The sequence below is a fragment of the Ochotona curzoniae genome, unplaced genomic scaffold (genome assembly GCF_017591425.1).
Source record: "Ochotona curzoniae isolate NIBS_2020 unplaced genomic scaffold, NIBS_Ocur_1.0 scaffold_1037, whole genome shotgun sequence".
Classification (NCBI taxonomy): Eukaryota; Metazoa; Chordata; class Mammalia; order Lagomorpha; family Ochotonidae; genus Ochotona; species Ochotona curzoniae.
In genome coordinates, this window is record NW_024467083.1 from 27,481,014 (window position 1) to 27,496,011 (window position 14,998).

General features: G+C 45.8%; 1 protein-coding gene across 1 annotated transcript; it reads right to left on the reverse strand.

Moving 5' to 3' along the window:
• Nucleotides 1-576: 576 nt before the first annotated feature.
• On the reverse strand, nucleotides 577-14,509 carry PRKAB2 (protein kinase AMP-activated non-catalytic subunit beta 2). The gene is made up of 8 exons (XM_040998990.1): nucleotides 14,395-14,509; nucleotides 13,954-14,134; nucleotides 9,144-9,310; nucleotides 8,400-8,493; nucleotides 8,034-8,154; nucleotides 4,089-4,222; nucleotides 3,438-3,506; nucleotides 577-1,821 (listed from the first exon to the last, which is right to left on the reverse strand). The coding sequence occupies exons 2-8, from the start codon at nucleotides 14,107-14,109 to the stop codon at nucleotides 1,744-1,746; spliced, it is 819 nt and encodes a 272-aa protein (XP_040854924.1). The 5' UTR covers nucleotides 14,110-14,134; nucleotides 14,395-14,509; the 3' UTR covers nucleotides 577-1,743.
• Between the last annotated feature and the right edge of the window lie 489 nt (nucleotides 14,510-14,998).

A 14,998-nucleotide genomic window follows, 5' to 3' on the forward strand; every position in this document is an offset into this window, starting at 1 on the left:
ACCCATTCCAAGTTGTTTCAATCATACAGGGTTCTCCACAAAGGCCTTTTGCCAGAAGTGGCCTTGGATGGCTAATGCAGTGCCTGCCCTCAGCAGTTAACCACCAATGTACCCAAGAGTTTGCATTCCCAGCAAACCCACCACCTCACACCTAGGTGCCTCACACCTGGAATCTCAGAGGTCTCCATACTGTGCTGTCAGCATTGCACAGGGGAAACGGGAGGTAGGTAGCTAAACTGACCTGTACGGGCCCTCTCAGTGCGGCTGGGCTCATCTTAGCAGTCAAGGAGTCTCTTGATTATCAACAGTTTTGGCCTCCTTCTGTGTTGAATGTTTGTCTTGCATTTATCTGTAAAATGGAAGAGTCACAGATACTTGGGGGAAAAAAATGTTTTATCTTTGAGCCTCAAGAGTGGAACGGACAGCCACTTTTCAGTCCATAAATGAAGATTAATGACTCACTTCACTGCCAAGCATTTCTTAAAAAGGAGAGGCAGAAGAACAAATGATCTTAACACTGAACACAAACAACAATACTTTTCATGGCTGGGGATGCTGGGGTTGCCTTCTTGCTTCTTGGCCTAACAGATCTTTAAGTTGAAGGAACCCGTGGGGGCATCCGATAGATTTGTATCTAGAGCAACATTGAGTGGACCGATGTGCACGGGGCTTGACGACTTTAATGCAAGACTGCAGACCTCTCCAGAGTAGAGAAGAAAATCTTAAGCATATTTCATCCAGAGCCTGAAGTTCTCCAATTTCTTAAGATCAATGATATTAAATTCTTCTTAAGATCAAGGAAAAAGCATTTTTAATAAAAAAAAAATTCAGGCACATAAAACAATCTTTCAAGGATGAAAGACATGGAAGTGTCTCCTGGTTCCACTGATACTTAACAAATGTCTGCTTTGGGGAAGAAAAGCTGAAAGCAGGGCCAGGCCAAGTGGGAAAACCTATGGGCAGGCATCATTACGGCTGAGACTGCGGCCCTACACCAAAACAAAAAGCAGGTCTTGCACAGTCGGCCTTCAGTGGAACCAAGTGGCTTGTGCTGGACTAATGTGGAAACCTTCAGGCAGTCCTGGGGATGGCGTGGCACACAGGTCACATAACTTACGCAACAAGCTGTGTATCAGACAAGGGTCAGGTGTGGTGGCTGAAAAAGACTCTTACAAATTGTGGGATAAGAGGGAAGAAGGTCTGGTGGGGCATGTGGGAGCACAGAGAAAACACCAATTGTGCCACATACTCTGGGAGTACAGAGAACCCATGCAAGTAAAGCCACCCTGTGAGAGGCAGCTGTAAGTAGGGCAGCAGGTGAGTACAAGTCCATTCCTTAGAGAGCCAAGGCAGTGGTGACAGAATCTCCACCCAGAAGGATCCTAAGGTCTCTCATTGTTGGGGAAAAAAAAAAAAAGCTTCCAGTGCAGTTATTCCTTCAGCGGCCCCATGCAGGTCTGGTTGAATACCCACAGGCAGGGAGGACATCTGGCTGGAGCTAGCAGGCTTCCAGTGACCTTCCTCTTACATGTACAGAATTTTTTTTTCCTTAAAATAAATTCCATGAACTCATAAAGCTCTCATCTGCAATCGAATGCCAAAGCAGAGCATCCTACTCAGAGGCTCTGAAACACACACATCAGCCTCAAAGCAAATCAGCCGCCCAGCCTCGTTAAGAGACTGGTGTAGTCTGGAAACGCAAGGACACTTCTCCTGAATCTTCAGAGGCAGAAAGGGCAGCTTTCAGATGGGCTTGTACAGCAGAGTGGTGACATACTTCTTCTTGTAGCGATGGGTTGCGCTAAGAACCATGACACTGTCCTGCAAGAGAAAACCATATGCAGCTAATTAATAAGCTGGACAGTAGGAAGTTCTTCCCAGACACAAGTGCTTCAAAGTTGCTCACTTCTACTATAACAGGAGGAGGTTGGTCTTGGGGCCCAACTAGCTTGAACCTCACCCTTGACTCCTATTGCCATTGTATTTGCAGTGTAACCTTCAGTAAACTATTTTAGTGTCTCTGAGTCTTTTGTCTCAATGCATGCAAGGTATCATCTACCATTCAGGCTGCCCTCATGAATACAGGCAATTACCTGGCACAACACCTGACACATAAAGAAATACTACTCTCCTATTTCACTCCCTTCCTTACTTCAAAGTCCAACACTGATCATAAAACTAACAAAGAGAGGATGAAATAGTCTGGCATCCATTTCTAGAAAGAAGTCTTCAATTCAAAGAAAAGGAAATGATCCTTCTGAAAAGCCATTCCCAAGGCCCAAGGCATATTTCATATGTATTTCCTGTCAATGATGAACACAAAAAGTCCTCTTTATGGGCTGGGGCAGTGGGACCCTGCACCCGTGTGGGGGACCCAGAGGAGGTTCCTGGCTCCTGGCTTCAGATCAGCTCAGCTCAGCTCTGGTCATTGTGGCCACTTGGGAAGTTAATCAATGGATGGAAGATCTTCTTCTCTATCTCTCCTCCTCTCTGTATATCTGCCTTTCCAATAAAAATAAATAAATCTTTTTTTCACAGCTGCACATCTGCACATCTGCACATCTTAAGCCATGTAAGCAAGCAGCTTACGATTGACTGGGGACACACTTATTCAAGCACCCCTAGGGATGCAGCCTGGTGAACTTTTATCTTCACGAACTTCCCCAGCCTGTCCCTAAGATCACAGAGCCAGCCTAAAGGGAAGATGACTTTCAACCCAGGCTCACAAACAGCCCAGAAATCAAGGAGCACTCTAGAGCCAGAAGGGACAAATCTGGTCACATTTCCAATGTCTGGGAGAGATGTAAGTACTTGGGGAGAGAGATGACAGGAAGCCTCGGCACAGGCAAGCTTCTTCAAATCAGAAACTCAACTTGCTTTTCTGCAAATGGAATCCTATTGTATGAGCTGGAATTGTACTAAAGAGGTGATATAAAGGTTCTAGCCACTCAAAACAGGGAAGCAAAAAGTCCATTCAGTCACAGGGTAATTCAGGCAGCCAGAACACAGATAACAAGACTAAGATTTAAAAAACAAGCAATCGAAAAAAGAAAGAAGGAAAGAAAGAGAAAGAAAGAAAGAGGGAGTGAGAGAGAGAAAGGAAGGAAGGAAGGAAGGAAGGAAGGAAAGAGGAAGGAAGGAAGGAAAGAAGGAAGGGAGGAAGGAAGGAAGGAAGGAAGGAAGGAAGGAAGAAAGAAAGAAAGAAAGAAAGAAAGAAAGAAAGAAAGAAAGAAAGAAAGAAAGAAAGAAAGAAAGAAAGAAAGAGAAAGAAAGAAGAAAAAGAAAAGGAAGAAAAAGAAATGAAGTTTTATAATTTGGTCACTAGCACCAGCTTTGACTTCAATGGAGCATCAGAGCAGGTAGTCAGATGGAGAGCATGCATTGCCCCTGCCCTCTCATTTCCAGGAACTGTGTCAAGAGCCAGGGCCACTACCTACCTTAATGGACAATGCATAGAGATGGTTCAGCATAACGTGGTTGGGCTCAGGGAGTAAGGCTGGGTCACACTGAGAGAGAAAAAAAATCACTGCCTGAAATTAACTGTACAGACAAACCAAACTTACTCTCCCATTCCTCATATTATTCCTTAAGACTGTTGAGAACTCTAAACTAGAAAACACACTATCTCCTTTAAATAATGTACCCATCCCAGAATGTATCACAAATCATTGCCATTAAGGAAAATTCCCAGTCTAGGGCAGAAATCCCAGATCTCAACATCTGCTAACCTTCCTTAATGGAGCTAAGATAAAAATCTTGATCTATGGAAAATCAAGCAGACTTAACAATGATGTAAATTACTTGCAAAAAAAAAATTATTGAGTACTTTTAATCTTGTTCATCCCGAAATTCTAGCAACATGTAACTCTAGTCCTAATTTTTATCAGGACCAGAAAACAACCATGAACTTTCACACCAGGACCCGAGAAGGTCCTAACTCGGCCTACAAAGCTAGGCTTTGTGGATGTATGTGATTCATAGCCTCACTACGCCACTGTGATAATTCCAACTTCTAGGATTAATAACTTTTTGGCCCTAATGGTCCTAGAGACCTCCACATGCTCCAGCAATGTTCTCAGGATACTCACGGAAATATTAGTGTCCTTGTTAAGAATAACTTGGAGAAGGTGAGGAGGAAGTATGGGTGGGGATTTGAACCTCTCTTCAGATCGAAACACATACATTTCTTGACCATAAGGCCCTGGGGGTGAGCTGGAAAGATCTGCAACACATTTACAGAAATAGGAAAGGCAGAGGCAGAATTTGTTAACACAGGGAAAAAGTTATCAATGCATGGGAACTAATAGTAAAAAAAAATCTGGGCATGATCACGGACCATAGGTTCGCTCTGTTGAGTCTGCACAGTGTAAGACAGTCAAAGGAAAAGTCTGGGTTATCCTGGACATAAACCGTGAAATGTCTCAGCATAGCAACAGGATTCAGGCAACAGAAAAAGACGAGGACCCCGGCTCAGGTGTAGGACCTTCAACAAACCCCTTCATTATGTCAGTTTCCTCAGCCATAACAATTTAAAATAAATAAATAAATATAAAGCTTTCCTCTATTTGACAATGTTTTTCCCAAAATCAAATGGGACAATGACTGCGAAGAACCTTATAAATTTTCAAACACATTAGATCTCTTTTCTTCCCCACCCAACAACAGAAAATAAAGTTGCACACTCATTAAGATGGCCGATGCTGGGGTCAGTACTGCAGTGGCAGCAGGTAAAGTCACTTCCTGCAATGGCATTATCCCAGTTGGGTGCTGGGTAGAGTCCCTGGCTACTCCACTCTCAGTGCAGCCCCCTACTAAAGTGTCTGGGAAAACAACAGAAGACTGCCTGAGTGGCCCCTGATCCTTTGTAAGAGACCCAGAAGAAGCTGCTGCTTCCTAGCTTCACTCAATCCCATCTAGCTGTTGAGGTCATTTGGGGAGTGAATCAGCAGCTGGAAGGTCTCTCTCTCTCTCTCTCTCTGTCTCTCTGTCTCTCTGTGTCTCTGTCTCTCTCTGTCTCACCCTCTCTCTTCCTGTAACTCAGCCTTTCAAATTAAAAAAAAAAATCTCTTAGTAAATAATGCTACTGATGCTACAATGATCTCAGCAAAAAGTCCAAACGTATAGAGCAGTCATTAGGGACATGTAAATCAATGCTATCAGATACCATTTCATATTCACAAGGATAGTTATGATTAAAACAATCCCAAATGTTGACAAAGATACAGAAAAATAAGAGCCTTCACACTATTCCCATTGTTAATGGGGATGCAAATAGTACAGTCACTTTATAAAACAGTCTGCCAGCTGCTCAAAAAGCGAAATATAAAGTTACTACCTGACTCACCAATCATCCCTAATATATACCCAAGAAAAATAAATAAAAACATGTTACACACAGAAAATGTATACAAATGTTTATAACAGCATCATCTAAATAGGCCAAAAGCAAAACAATCCACATATCTATCAGCTAATGAATCGATAATCAAAATGGCATGATCATGGAACAGAACTTGATTCACTAGAAATAGGAGTAAAAATATTGATAGAGATTACAACATGGGTAAACTCTGTAAGCATCATGCTAAGTGAAAAATTCCAGACACAAAAGACCACACATATCGGGTCAGTGTTGTGCTACAGTGAGCTGAGCTGCTGCTTGCACAAACATCAGAGGACTAGTTTGAATTGCTCTATATTTGACCCAAATCCCCGCCCATGTGCCTGGGAAGGCAACGGTGGATGGCCCAGGCTACCCATGTGGGAGACCTGGATGGAGTCCTAGGCTCCCAGCTTTGGCCACGCCCAGCACTGGCTATTGTGGCCATTTGGAGAATAGAATGATTTGGAGATAGAAGATCTCTCTTTCTTTCAAATAAAATACTCCATATTGTAGAATTCCATTTGCATGAAATATCCAAAACAAACCAATTCATAAAGATAGACTGTAGATTGGCAGCTACCCCGAGTCGAGGAAAGGTGGAGATGGTGACTGCTAATGGGTACAAGCTTTCCTTTCTGAGTGATAAAAATGCTCTGGAATTAGACAGTGGTGATTTTAGCAAAACTGTGTGAAACTACAAAAATATACCTAAATTTCACATTTCATAGGGGAGTACTTCAAAAACTTCGATGGAGAATTACAAGTTTATTTTGGTGCCAAAATATTTTAAAGCCACTCCCCTGAGTAGTTTTCCAAAAGTTGACGAATGGGACAGGTTCCAGGCACGCCGGTTAGGGCACTGCTGGTGCAGCATCTCCTAGCAGAGTGCCTGGCTTTCATTCCATTCTCAGTGCTGGCCCCCTGATTCCAGCTTCCCGTTAATGAATCTCAGGAAGGCCACAGTGATGGCTCCCCCAGTTGGGTCCCTGCAAATTCATGACCCCCGGACTGAACTGACGGCTCCTGCCTTTGGCCTAGCCAGTCCCAGCAGAGGCAAGCAGTTGAAGAGTGAACTAGATTTGGGGTATCTCCTATCTTTCCACTTGGGCCTCTCTTTGTTGGCCCAATAAATAAAATAAATTCCTAGAACTTTTAAGAGTTCATAGAAAATGTATTTAATGAAAAAAGCTATACATGGATTTCATTTTCTTTTTGTACCAAAAATAAACTTATCTCTTCATTCCATTTTTTCATGCTCTTTTTGACATACTCTAACCTCAAATGAAACAAAAAAAATGTGAGCAGACGAGGGCCAAAGGAAATATACAGAAATGAAAAGCATTATATCTGCTTTTATTTTTTAAAATTTATGTTTTCATAGTCCCCCGTGAAAAAGAGTTGAAGAACTAGCTGATTTCAAGTACTCAAAAGTTAAATTCGTATGAAGCAAAGGGGGGTAAAGAGGTAACACTATGAAAATAACACCGACCTTGGCCATGGTATCCATTTGGGAAATTAACCAAATGTGTCAAATAGACACATCTTGTGTGTGTGTGCTAAGATCTATTTATTTTTGTTGGAAAGGTGGATATACAGAGAGAAGGAGAGAAAGATCTTCTGTCTGCTGGTTCACTCCCCAATAGCCAGAGCTAAGCCAATCCACAGCCAGAAGCAGGAGCTTCTTATGGGTCTCCTATGTGGGTATAAAGGCTTTGGACTGTCTTCTACTGCTTTTCCAGGCCACAAGCAGGGAGCTGGATGGGAAGCGGAGCAGCCAGGACATGAAGCAGCATCTATATGGGATCCCGGCATGTACAAGGTGAAAATTTATCCCACTGAGCCATTGTACCAGTCTCCAAATAAACACATTTTAAACAACAACACTCTTTCAGTACTATAGCAAATATAAGGAGAGACAAAGGCCTCAGAAAAAAATCACACAGGAAACAACAGCACACAGGTCATTTCTTCTACCAAGGGGGGACTTTCAAGTCAAAGCGTGGTTACATCCACAGGAGTTGCGGGAGCTCCTTTCCCCCAAAAGGAGCACCAAACTCATAGGGCTTCCTCACACTGCAGAACTGAGAAATGAGCTCTCAAAATGGGACCACACCAAGGCAGTCTAACAGGGCAGGAGGGGCACAGCAAACACCAGCAAAGACCATTGCAGAACTACAGGCTGCAGTCCATTAGTGGGTCACAATAGATAAAGTGCAAAACAAAATGCAACAGCTGTAACACAGACTAACACTGGATCACGAGCCTCACATTACGCTTGGGAGGGGGTTACAGAGCAAGATAAATGTCTTGCTGTAGACCGTAAAGGGCACCCTAGATAGGCATGTTTGCTGCCACAAAGGGGATCCAAAAATACAGATGGATGGATAGATAGAATATGTATTTATATATACACACAGAATATATTTGTAGGAGATGTGTGTGTGTGTATATATGCATGTATCTGTACCTACAGATACATAGATTTATAGATATTTATAGATACAGGGTATGCCTCCCATACATACCCGGAGTTCAGAAGATTCCTGAAGAGAAATGGAAAAACGGAACAAAATAAAAAAAAAAATCACATTGGGAAGGGACATGAATTATAAGAAGACCTAGGAAAAACAAACATATAGCACAAAATTACCTCGACAAGATGTTTCAGAACTTTCCATAGAATCTAGCTTTAAGGCATCAAACACTTCAAAATCAGACTTCTTGACATGGATCAGATTGTTAATTGTGCCAAGCTGACTGGTAACCACGGGCTGAAATATACAGACAAAAAAATATACATATACATACATCAATATCAATCCCTTTCTCAAATCTATCTCTTCCACCAATTTTCCCTTCCTCTTATAATAATAATAAAAAAAAAAAGGTTGCAGATGACCATATTCACACCATCATCTCTACCAAGAGAGCCTGTAGTGCTGGGAGCTGTGGCCCATCATCCACCCAGACAGCAGTAACGGGAATGGGAGGGTCGCCCCCAAGGTAAAGACCTTACCTCCGATGGGTCATGAACCCACTGTCCATCCACAAAGAATTTGTACTGGTGCTCTCCCTCGGGGAGGTCCAGAATGGCAACAAAGTCATTATGGCTATGGAAGAAAGCAGAGGCACACAGGCCAACTCCTTTCAGAAGACAGAATGTAAAACCAAGGAGCAATCACAGTATCACCACCACAGCCCCCCTTATTTCTAAGCCATGCATCTGCCAGCAGCAAAAAAAAAAAAAAAAGAAAAGAAAAGAAAAAACTTTACTGATCCATTCTCAATTTCTATATCACCTGGGACATGTATCTGCCAACCCCTCCCAACAAAGTGGGCTCTTAACTAGTATCTGGAAAAGAATAATAAGGACAATGACCCCCAACTTAAATAAATCATTATTGCTTTGCAACTCACACATTACTGTAGCACCCAGAACTTTACAATGTGTTTTGCTTTAGTATGGAAGTCAGAGCAGGAGGACTCCGCCAGTTACAGAGACTTTGTACAAGCACTTGCCTCGCCCACATGCCCTGTACAGTCTCTCTGAAGCAGCGATATTCTCTGTGGCAAAGTATCTCTCACTTACTATGAGGTTAAGACACAATGCCATATATAGAGTTAATGATGAAAGCTTTTCCACGCTTTAGAGTCCCTAGCAGGTGGAGAAGAGTAGTGTTTCCAGCTTGCCCTCTCTTCTGAGAAGGGAAATCAGGTCCCTCCCTGGTCCCTGAATCCTCAACCAACACACTGTGCTCACCTCTTGATTAGTGGAATCTTGGCACTCCAATTGTTGAAGGACCCAGAGATGAAGACCTCCTTGCCGCCCTCAGACCAGCGGATCACAGTGGGCCGGGCTTGCTGAGCGGGCTTCCCAGAGTCCTCCAGGTCCTGCTGCCATGATACAAACTCTTTGTCCCCCGGGAGCTGCAACAAGGAGGACAGGTCATCCCTGGAATAAACAGTGACCCAGGAAGTCTTAAAAGAACACTAAGCGTATCAGCCCTGAAACTGGCAAATTTTAAAATCAGATCTAGAATGAACTACGAAAATAACTTACATAGGATCAAATATGCTCAGGTGCTTAAAAGTAGTTAATAATTTAAAGAAAGAAATGAGCCTTTGATATAGACAGCATCATTTTGATGATTTGTACATAGCTGATTAGGGTGATTCGGGTCAAGGGCTACAGGAAGGTGAGTGAGCTCACTATTGCCACATTCTCTTTTTTTCCTTCCTGTGTCTGGGGGAAGGGGAGACACAAGAAGAGAAGCTACACCCAGCCTTCCAAATGCCTCTGCACCCTGAGATGAAGGGCAGCCACCCGACACCACCCCAGGGTCCCCAGTGTAGGTCCTGCTCTGAGGGTCTTGCTCATGAGGTTTCGATAGTTCAGCAATTCTGTGTTGCTGCCAATCTCACCACTCCAAGCACGATGAAATTTCTCCAAAATGCATTGGTTGACACAGTCCACCTTAGAGTCTCTGTTTGCCCAGATTTTCACTGCCAACACTTGGCTGGGGTAGTTGGTTGATTTGTTCTGTTCTCTGTCCTCTGTTGTAGTACCAGGTATCCTCTGCAGACTCTAATGTACTTTGATATCCTCCAGGAGCACCTGGACATGCTGTCCACTGCCCCGTCTGAGGAGGCTCACCTCTGACATATGCACTCCATGCTCAGACCATGGAACCTGCAATTCTTTTCATGGCTGGGGTTCTGAGTCCAGCAATTCAGCTGGGGGGGATCCCAACTGAATCCATCCCATCTGAGGCCATCCCAGACCCAATTCTTTTTTCTTTTTTTTAAAGATTTATTCATTTTTATTACAAACTCAGATATACAGAGAGGAGGAGAGACAGAGAGGAAGATCTTCCGTCCGATGATTCACTCCCCAAGTGACCACAACAGCCGATGCTATGCCGATCCGAACCCAGGATCCAGGAACCCCACATGGGCACAGAGTCCCAAGGCCCCGGGCTGTCCTTGACTGCTTTCCCAGGCCACAGGCAGGGAGCTAGATGTAAAGTGGAGCTGCCAGGATTAGAACTGGCGCCCATATGGGATCCCGGCGTGTTCAAGGCAAGGACTTTAGCCGCTAGGCCACGTCACCGGGCCCCAGACCCAATTCTTGTGTGTGTTTGCCAATAGCCTCAAAGACTAATTTTTGCGAAGGTATGCATCCCTCTTGCTTCGAGCCCTGAGAGTTCTCTTAAAGCAAACCAGAAACAAAACCAAACCTGACTTGCTATTCCCCATCTAACACAAACAGGCAGGCAATTTTATGATTCGTCTCTGAATACCTTTTCAGAGAAAAAAAACTATGAAAACTAAGTATGGTCCATAACAAATAATCAAATCAGCCATATATTTTCATTCAGCTGTAATAAAAATACCAACGAAATCCATAACTCATAGACTCTATTTTGGCCAATAGGTTACAAAATTCAAAACCCAGATTACCGATTTCTTCATATTTGAGAAGTGGTTATGAAATCTTCCTTGTTTAGCCTTTCAAATAAATAAATATGATCTTTTAAAAAAATACAATAGGTTAAAATGCAAGACTAGCTTATTCATTTGAGCATTCTTTTCAAAAAAGAATGGTTGAAACTATCTACCTTCCATCATCTTTTAAAGAATGTATTGTTGGGCCCGGCGCGGTGGCGCAAGTGGTTAAGGTCCTCTGCTTGCACGCCCGGGATCCCATATGGGCGCCGGTTCTATCCCGGCAGCCCCGCTTCCCTTCCAGCTCCCTGCCTGTGGCCCGGGAAGGCAGTCGAGGACGGCCCAAAGCCTTGGGACCCTGCACCCGCGTGGGAGACCTAGAAGAGGCTCCTGGCTTTGGATTGGCATAATATCGGCCGTTGCACTCACTTGGGGAGTGAATCATCGGATGGAAGATCTTCCTCTCTGTCTCTCCTCTCTGTATATCTGCCTTTCCAATAAAAAAATAATAAAAATAAATCCTTAAAAAAAAAAAAGAATGTATTGTTTATTTGAAAGGTAGACAAATCTCCCATCTGCTGGTTCATTCCCGAAATGTTCACAACAGCCAGGGCTGACGCAGAGCAATGAGATAGGCCAGAAACGTAATCCAAGTCTTCCACAGGGTGGCACGCACCCAAGGACTTGAGCCATGTCCCACAGTGCACATCAGCAGGTAACCCAGGCACTCCAATTTGTGATGCAGAGATCGCAAGAGGTATCTAAAATACTGCCCTAAATTCCCGACCGCATAGTGTCTTTTGAAATCCCTCAGAATCAAGTATGAGACACCAGTAAGAGCATACCCCGAAGCCACTGAAGAAAGACTACTAATGGGGCTTTTGTATTATATGAGGATCTGGCTTAAGAGAAAATCTTGCTCTTCCATGTTCTCAAAGGAATGCACTGCAGCCTGCCTGGCTGCCTCAGATGAACAGGAATTGTTACACAGACCCAAGAACTCTTAGGTTCTGATTGAGATGCAGGAGTTAGCGATCTATTTCCAGAAAGCCTCCCTAATAATAATGAGACTACAAAAAAGAGGGGGGGAAAAAAGTCACCTTTAGAGGTACATTATAAAGTATTGCAGTAACATGATACTTGGTATGATGTCTGCAATTTCCTTCAAGATAATTTGGCAATGAGACAAGGGACTTGGATGACACAGGTTCACTCCTGATTTAGTCACTGTTTAAAATGGCCGAAGTTCATGAAGTTTATACTGCTCTTGTTATTTAGTAAATATTTTAGACTTTCCACAACTGAAACACATCTCAGGCTGTTCTTAAGTGCAACTAGGTCTGAGAGCCACTTGAACTGGTCTGCTGACAGGCACAACAAGCACCCTGGTTCCTCTACCAATGCTTCTACCGGTTACTTCCATGACAAGCTCTGCAGTGAAGATTTTGAAAGTTACAGACTACCAACACATCGAGATTTGGAGGAAAGCCCTTCCACTTAGGACGCGACATTTCTGGAGTTGGAACGGATGCAGCTGACTGGCAGCAAGATCGCTGACTCCAAAATAATCAAAACTGATGGGAAAAGAGGCCAAACAACAACCAGGACCATAATTCGGAAATACAGAAGAGCAACGTTGAGGAAAGAAGAGGGCAGAGCGTGAGTACTACAAATTTTAGCGCTGGATGAAAGCTTAGGAATTGCATGAACCAGTTTTTACATTTCACAAATGGCAAGATAGCAATGTGGGAAGAAAAAAACCGATCCAAAACAGGCCCCAATTCAGACACAACAAGACAGCTTTTATTGAGGACACCAAATGCTGCAGTCACAGCTTCACAAACACACCGTACTTGAATCCTGAGTCATCAGTGACAAAAAAGGGTACAAACACGGTGAGGTGGACCACTCCGGGCAAACCCTGAAGAAACACACGCAGATGGCCAACCTAGACAATCCCAATGATGGGGAAGAAGCTGTGCCGTACAGAAGGGAAGAAAGGACTGGGGGAAAACACCCGAAAAGACTCCTTTCAATCTCCCTGGTTTCTCTGTGATTATGTTCTCAACTGGAATCCAAAAAATAAAAATTTAAATGTCAATTTCCTGTACTAGCTAAACGGTCAATAACATTCTCTTTCCTTCCCAAGACCCTGATTGGGGAGCAAGCGAGGAAGTGGGAAGAAACATCGAACATACCCAATCTTCTTCAGCTCCCCATTTTTCTATTTATTTCCTCTAGTCAGCCTGACTCTAGTCAGGAATTCAATGTACTTAATGCTGACAGCTCCAAGAGTGATTAGAGACATTCGTCTGGAAATCACAGTGTTGGCAGCTCCATCTGTCCATGCTGTAGGCTGAACACAAGCTGGTCTTCCCGGAAGTCCTAGGAGTGGACGGCAAGTGCTTGGGGGGCAGCTGTGAGTGGGCGGTTTCTGTCACAGGGGACACTGCAAGTTGTGCTGGACAGTAGGGAAGTCTGGGAACCATTTGTGCTGCCCCTTGAGAAGCAAGCAGCCCAGCGCTGCCCAGTACAACTAAACAGTCCAGGGTGAAATCAGAGCTGTCAAGCAAAGCACCCCCTTGACTGGTAGAAGCCCAGAACGAGATGGCCAAACCAGCAAGGGCTGCCCATGGCCTCACCGAAAAGGAGGGTAATCCCAAATGCAGAGCTCCGACAATGGCAGAGATGACACTGAAATGACCAGAAATGTTCAGGGAAAAAAGCCATTCACTGAGCAGTAGGCTGGGCAGGCAACCTCCTCTGCAAGGTTCCCTACCCAGGTTTACAATATGCAAATTCATCAGTACTAGAGAGGGCATCCAAGCACGGTGGGGGGGACCAGGAGAGGGCTGTATTGTACAGGGGGCCAGGTGTTATTCTCCTCATCCTTTAAAATGTGGTTAACAGGCTGGTCAGCACCAGGAAAACCAGAACTTAATTCGCCTCTTCGCCCTACTTTGAGGTAGCCCCACACGAGGTTATCATCCAACACCCTCGACCCTGAAAATCTCTTTTAACTCAAAAACACATCACTGAGCTCAGCGCAAGAAGAACCAAGAAAAGGAGGAGCCCAAAACCTCTTGCAGCACCGCCACCGTCTGGAGGTGGAGGACCCCCCTTACCTTGGAGTCGGGCAGGCTGAAGACGCTGGGGTCATCCGTGCTCCCCACCATGATCTTGTGCTCCTTGCCGGGGCCATGGCCGCCGGCGCCCTCCGCGCGCGCAGCCTTGGAGCCGTGGCGCTCCCCGGACACCCGGTCGCTGGTGGTGTTTCCCATGGCTGCAGCTCGAGTCGGGGGCCACCTGCCTCGGGGAACCACACCGGGCGGGAACACCCCAGACGCTGCGTCAGGGGCGCCCCCGGCTCCGCCCCTGCGCCCGGAGGCCCGGCCGAGGGAATCCCCGCCCCAGGAGAAGCCCGGTCGAAACCCTTTCCTTCGGGGCCTGCGGGGACACCCACAAATCCCAGGCCCCTCTGGCGACCTCGACGCAGGAAAACCGCTGTGCAGAAAACTCCCCCGCCACCCGCGCCACCTGCCCCGGGGCGCCCCTGTCCCAGTCACCTCTGGAGATGCGCTCCCTCTCGTCCAGGCCACAGGCGCGATGGCCGATCCGCGGCGGGGAAGGCCACCAATAAAGTTATTGAAATTGAAGCAGCGCCCCGGGCTAGCGCCCCTTTGGTTTCCTCCTAAAATGGCTACAAGGCCAGCGGCGCGGGGGCCCGCCCCGTGCGCGTTCCCTGCGGCCCGGCGGCGCGGCGCGCGGGACCGCCGCCTCTCTAGCCGGCGCCTCGATGGTGGGCCGGGCTGCGCAGGAAGCGCCGGGCACCGGGGACACCCGCGTTCGGAACGGCCGGGGCGTGGGCTCTCCAGGGACTGCATTCCCGTAGGACACTGGGCAGCCGAGCCCCGGGGCCTCGCGGCCGCCTTCTTCAAGGCCGGAGCCTTGTTCTGGGCAGCGTCCTGGTGATGGGCGACGCGGAGCGGTGGGTTGCTGCAGAGGACTGAGAGAACGCACCTCAGCTCCTGGCAGGAGGAAGTTTTGGCTGTCGCTGGAGGTTCACACTGAGTGAGCTGGGGATCCCCGAGGCAGGAACAGTCGATCCTACTGGGCACCCAGAGAAAAACGCAAGATGGAGTGATCAGGTGTTACACGTTAACGGATTAG

Excerpts from the sequence above, each read along its gene's own strand:
- PRKAB2 (XM_040998990.1), bottom strand. The coding sequence starts at position 14,109 with ATGGGAAACACCACCAGCGACCGGGTGTCCGGGGAGCGCCACGGCTCC. Across the intron at positions 8,494-9,143 it reads AAGATTCCACTAATCAAGAG|CCATAATGACTTTGTTGCCA; the intron begins GTGAGCACAGTG and ends TTTCTTCCATAG. Across the intron at positions 8,155-8,399 it reads GGGTTCATGACCCATCGGAG|CCCGTGGTTACCAGTCAGCT; the intron begins GTAAGGTCTTTA and ends TGTATATTTCAG.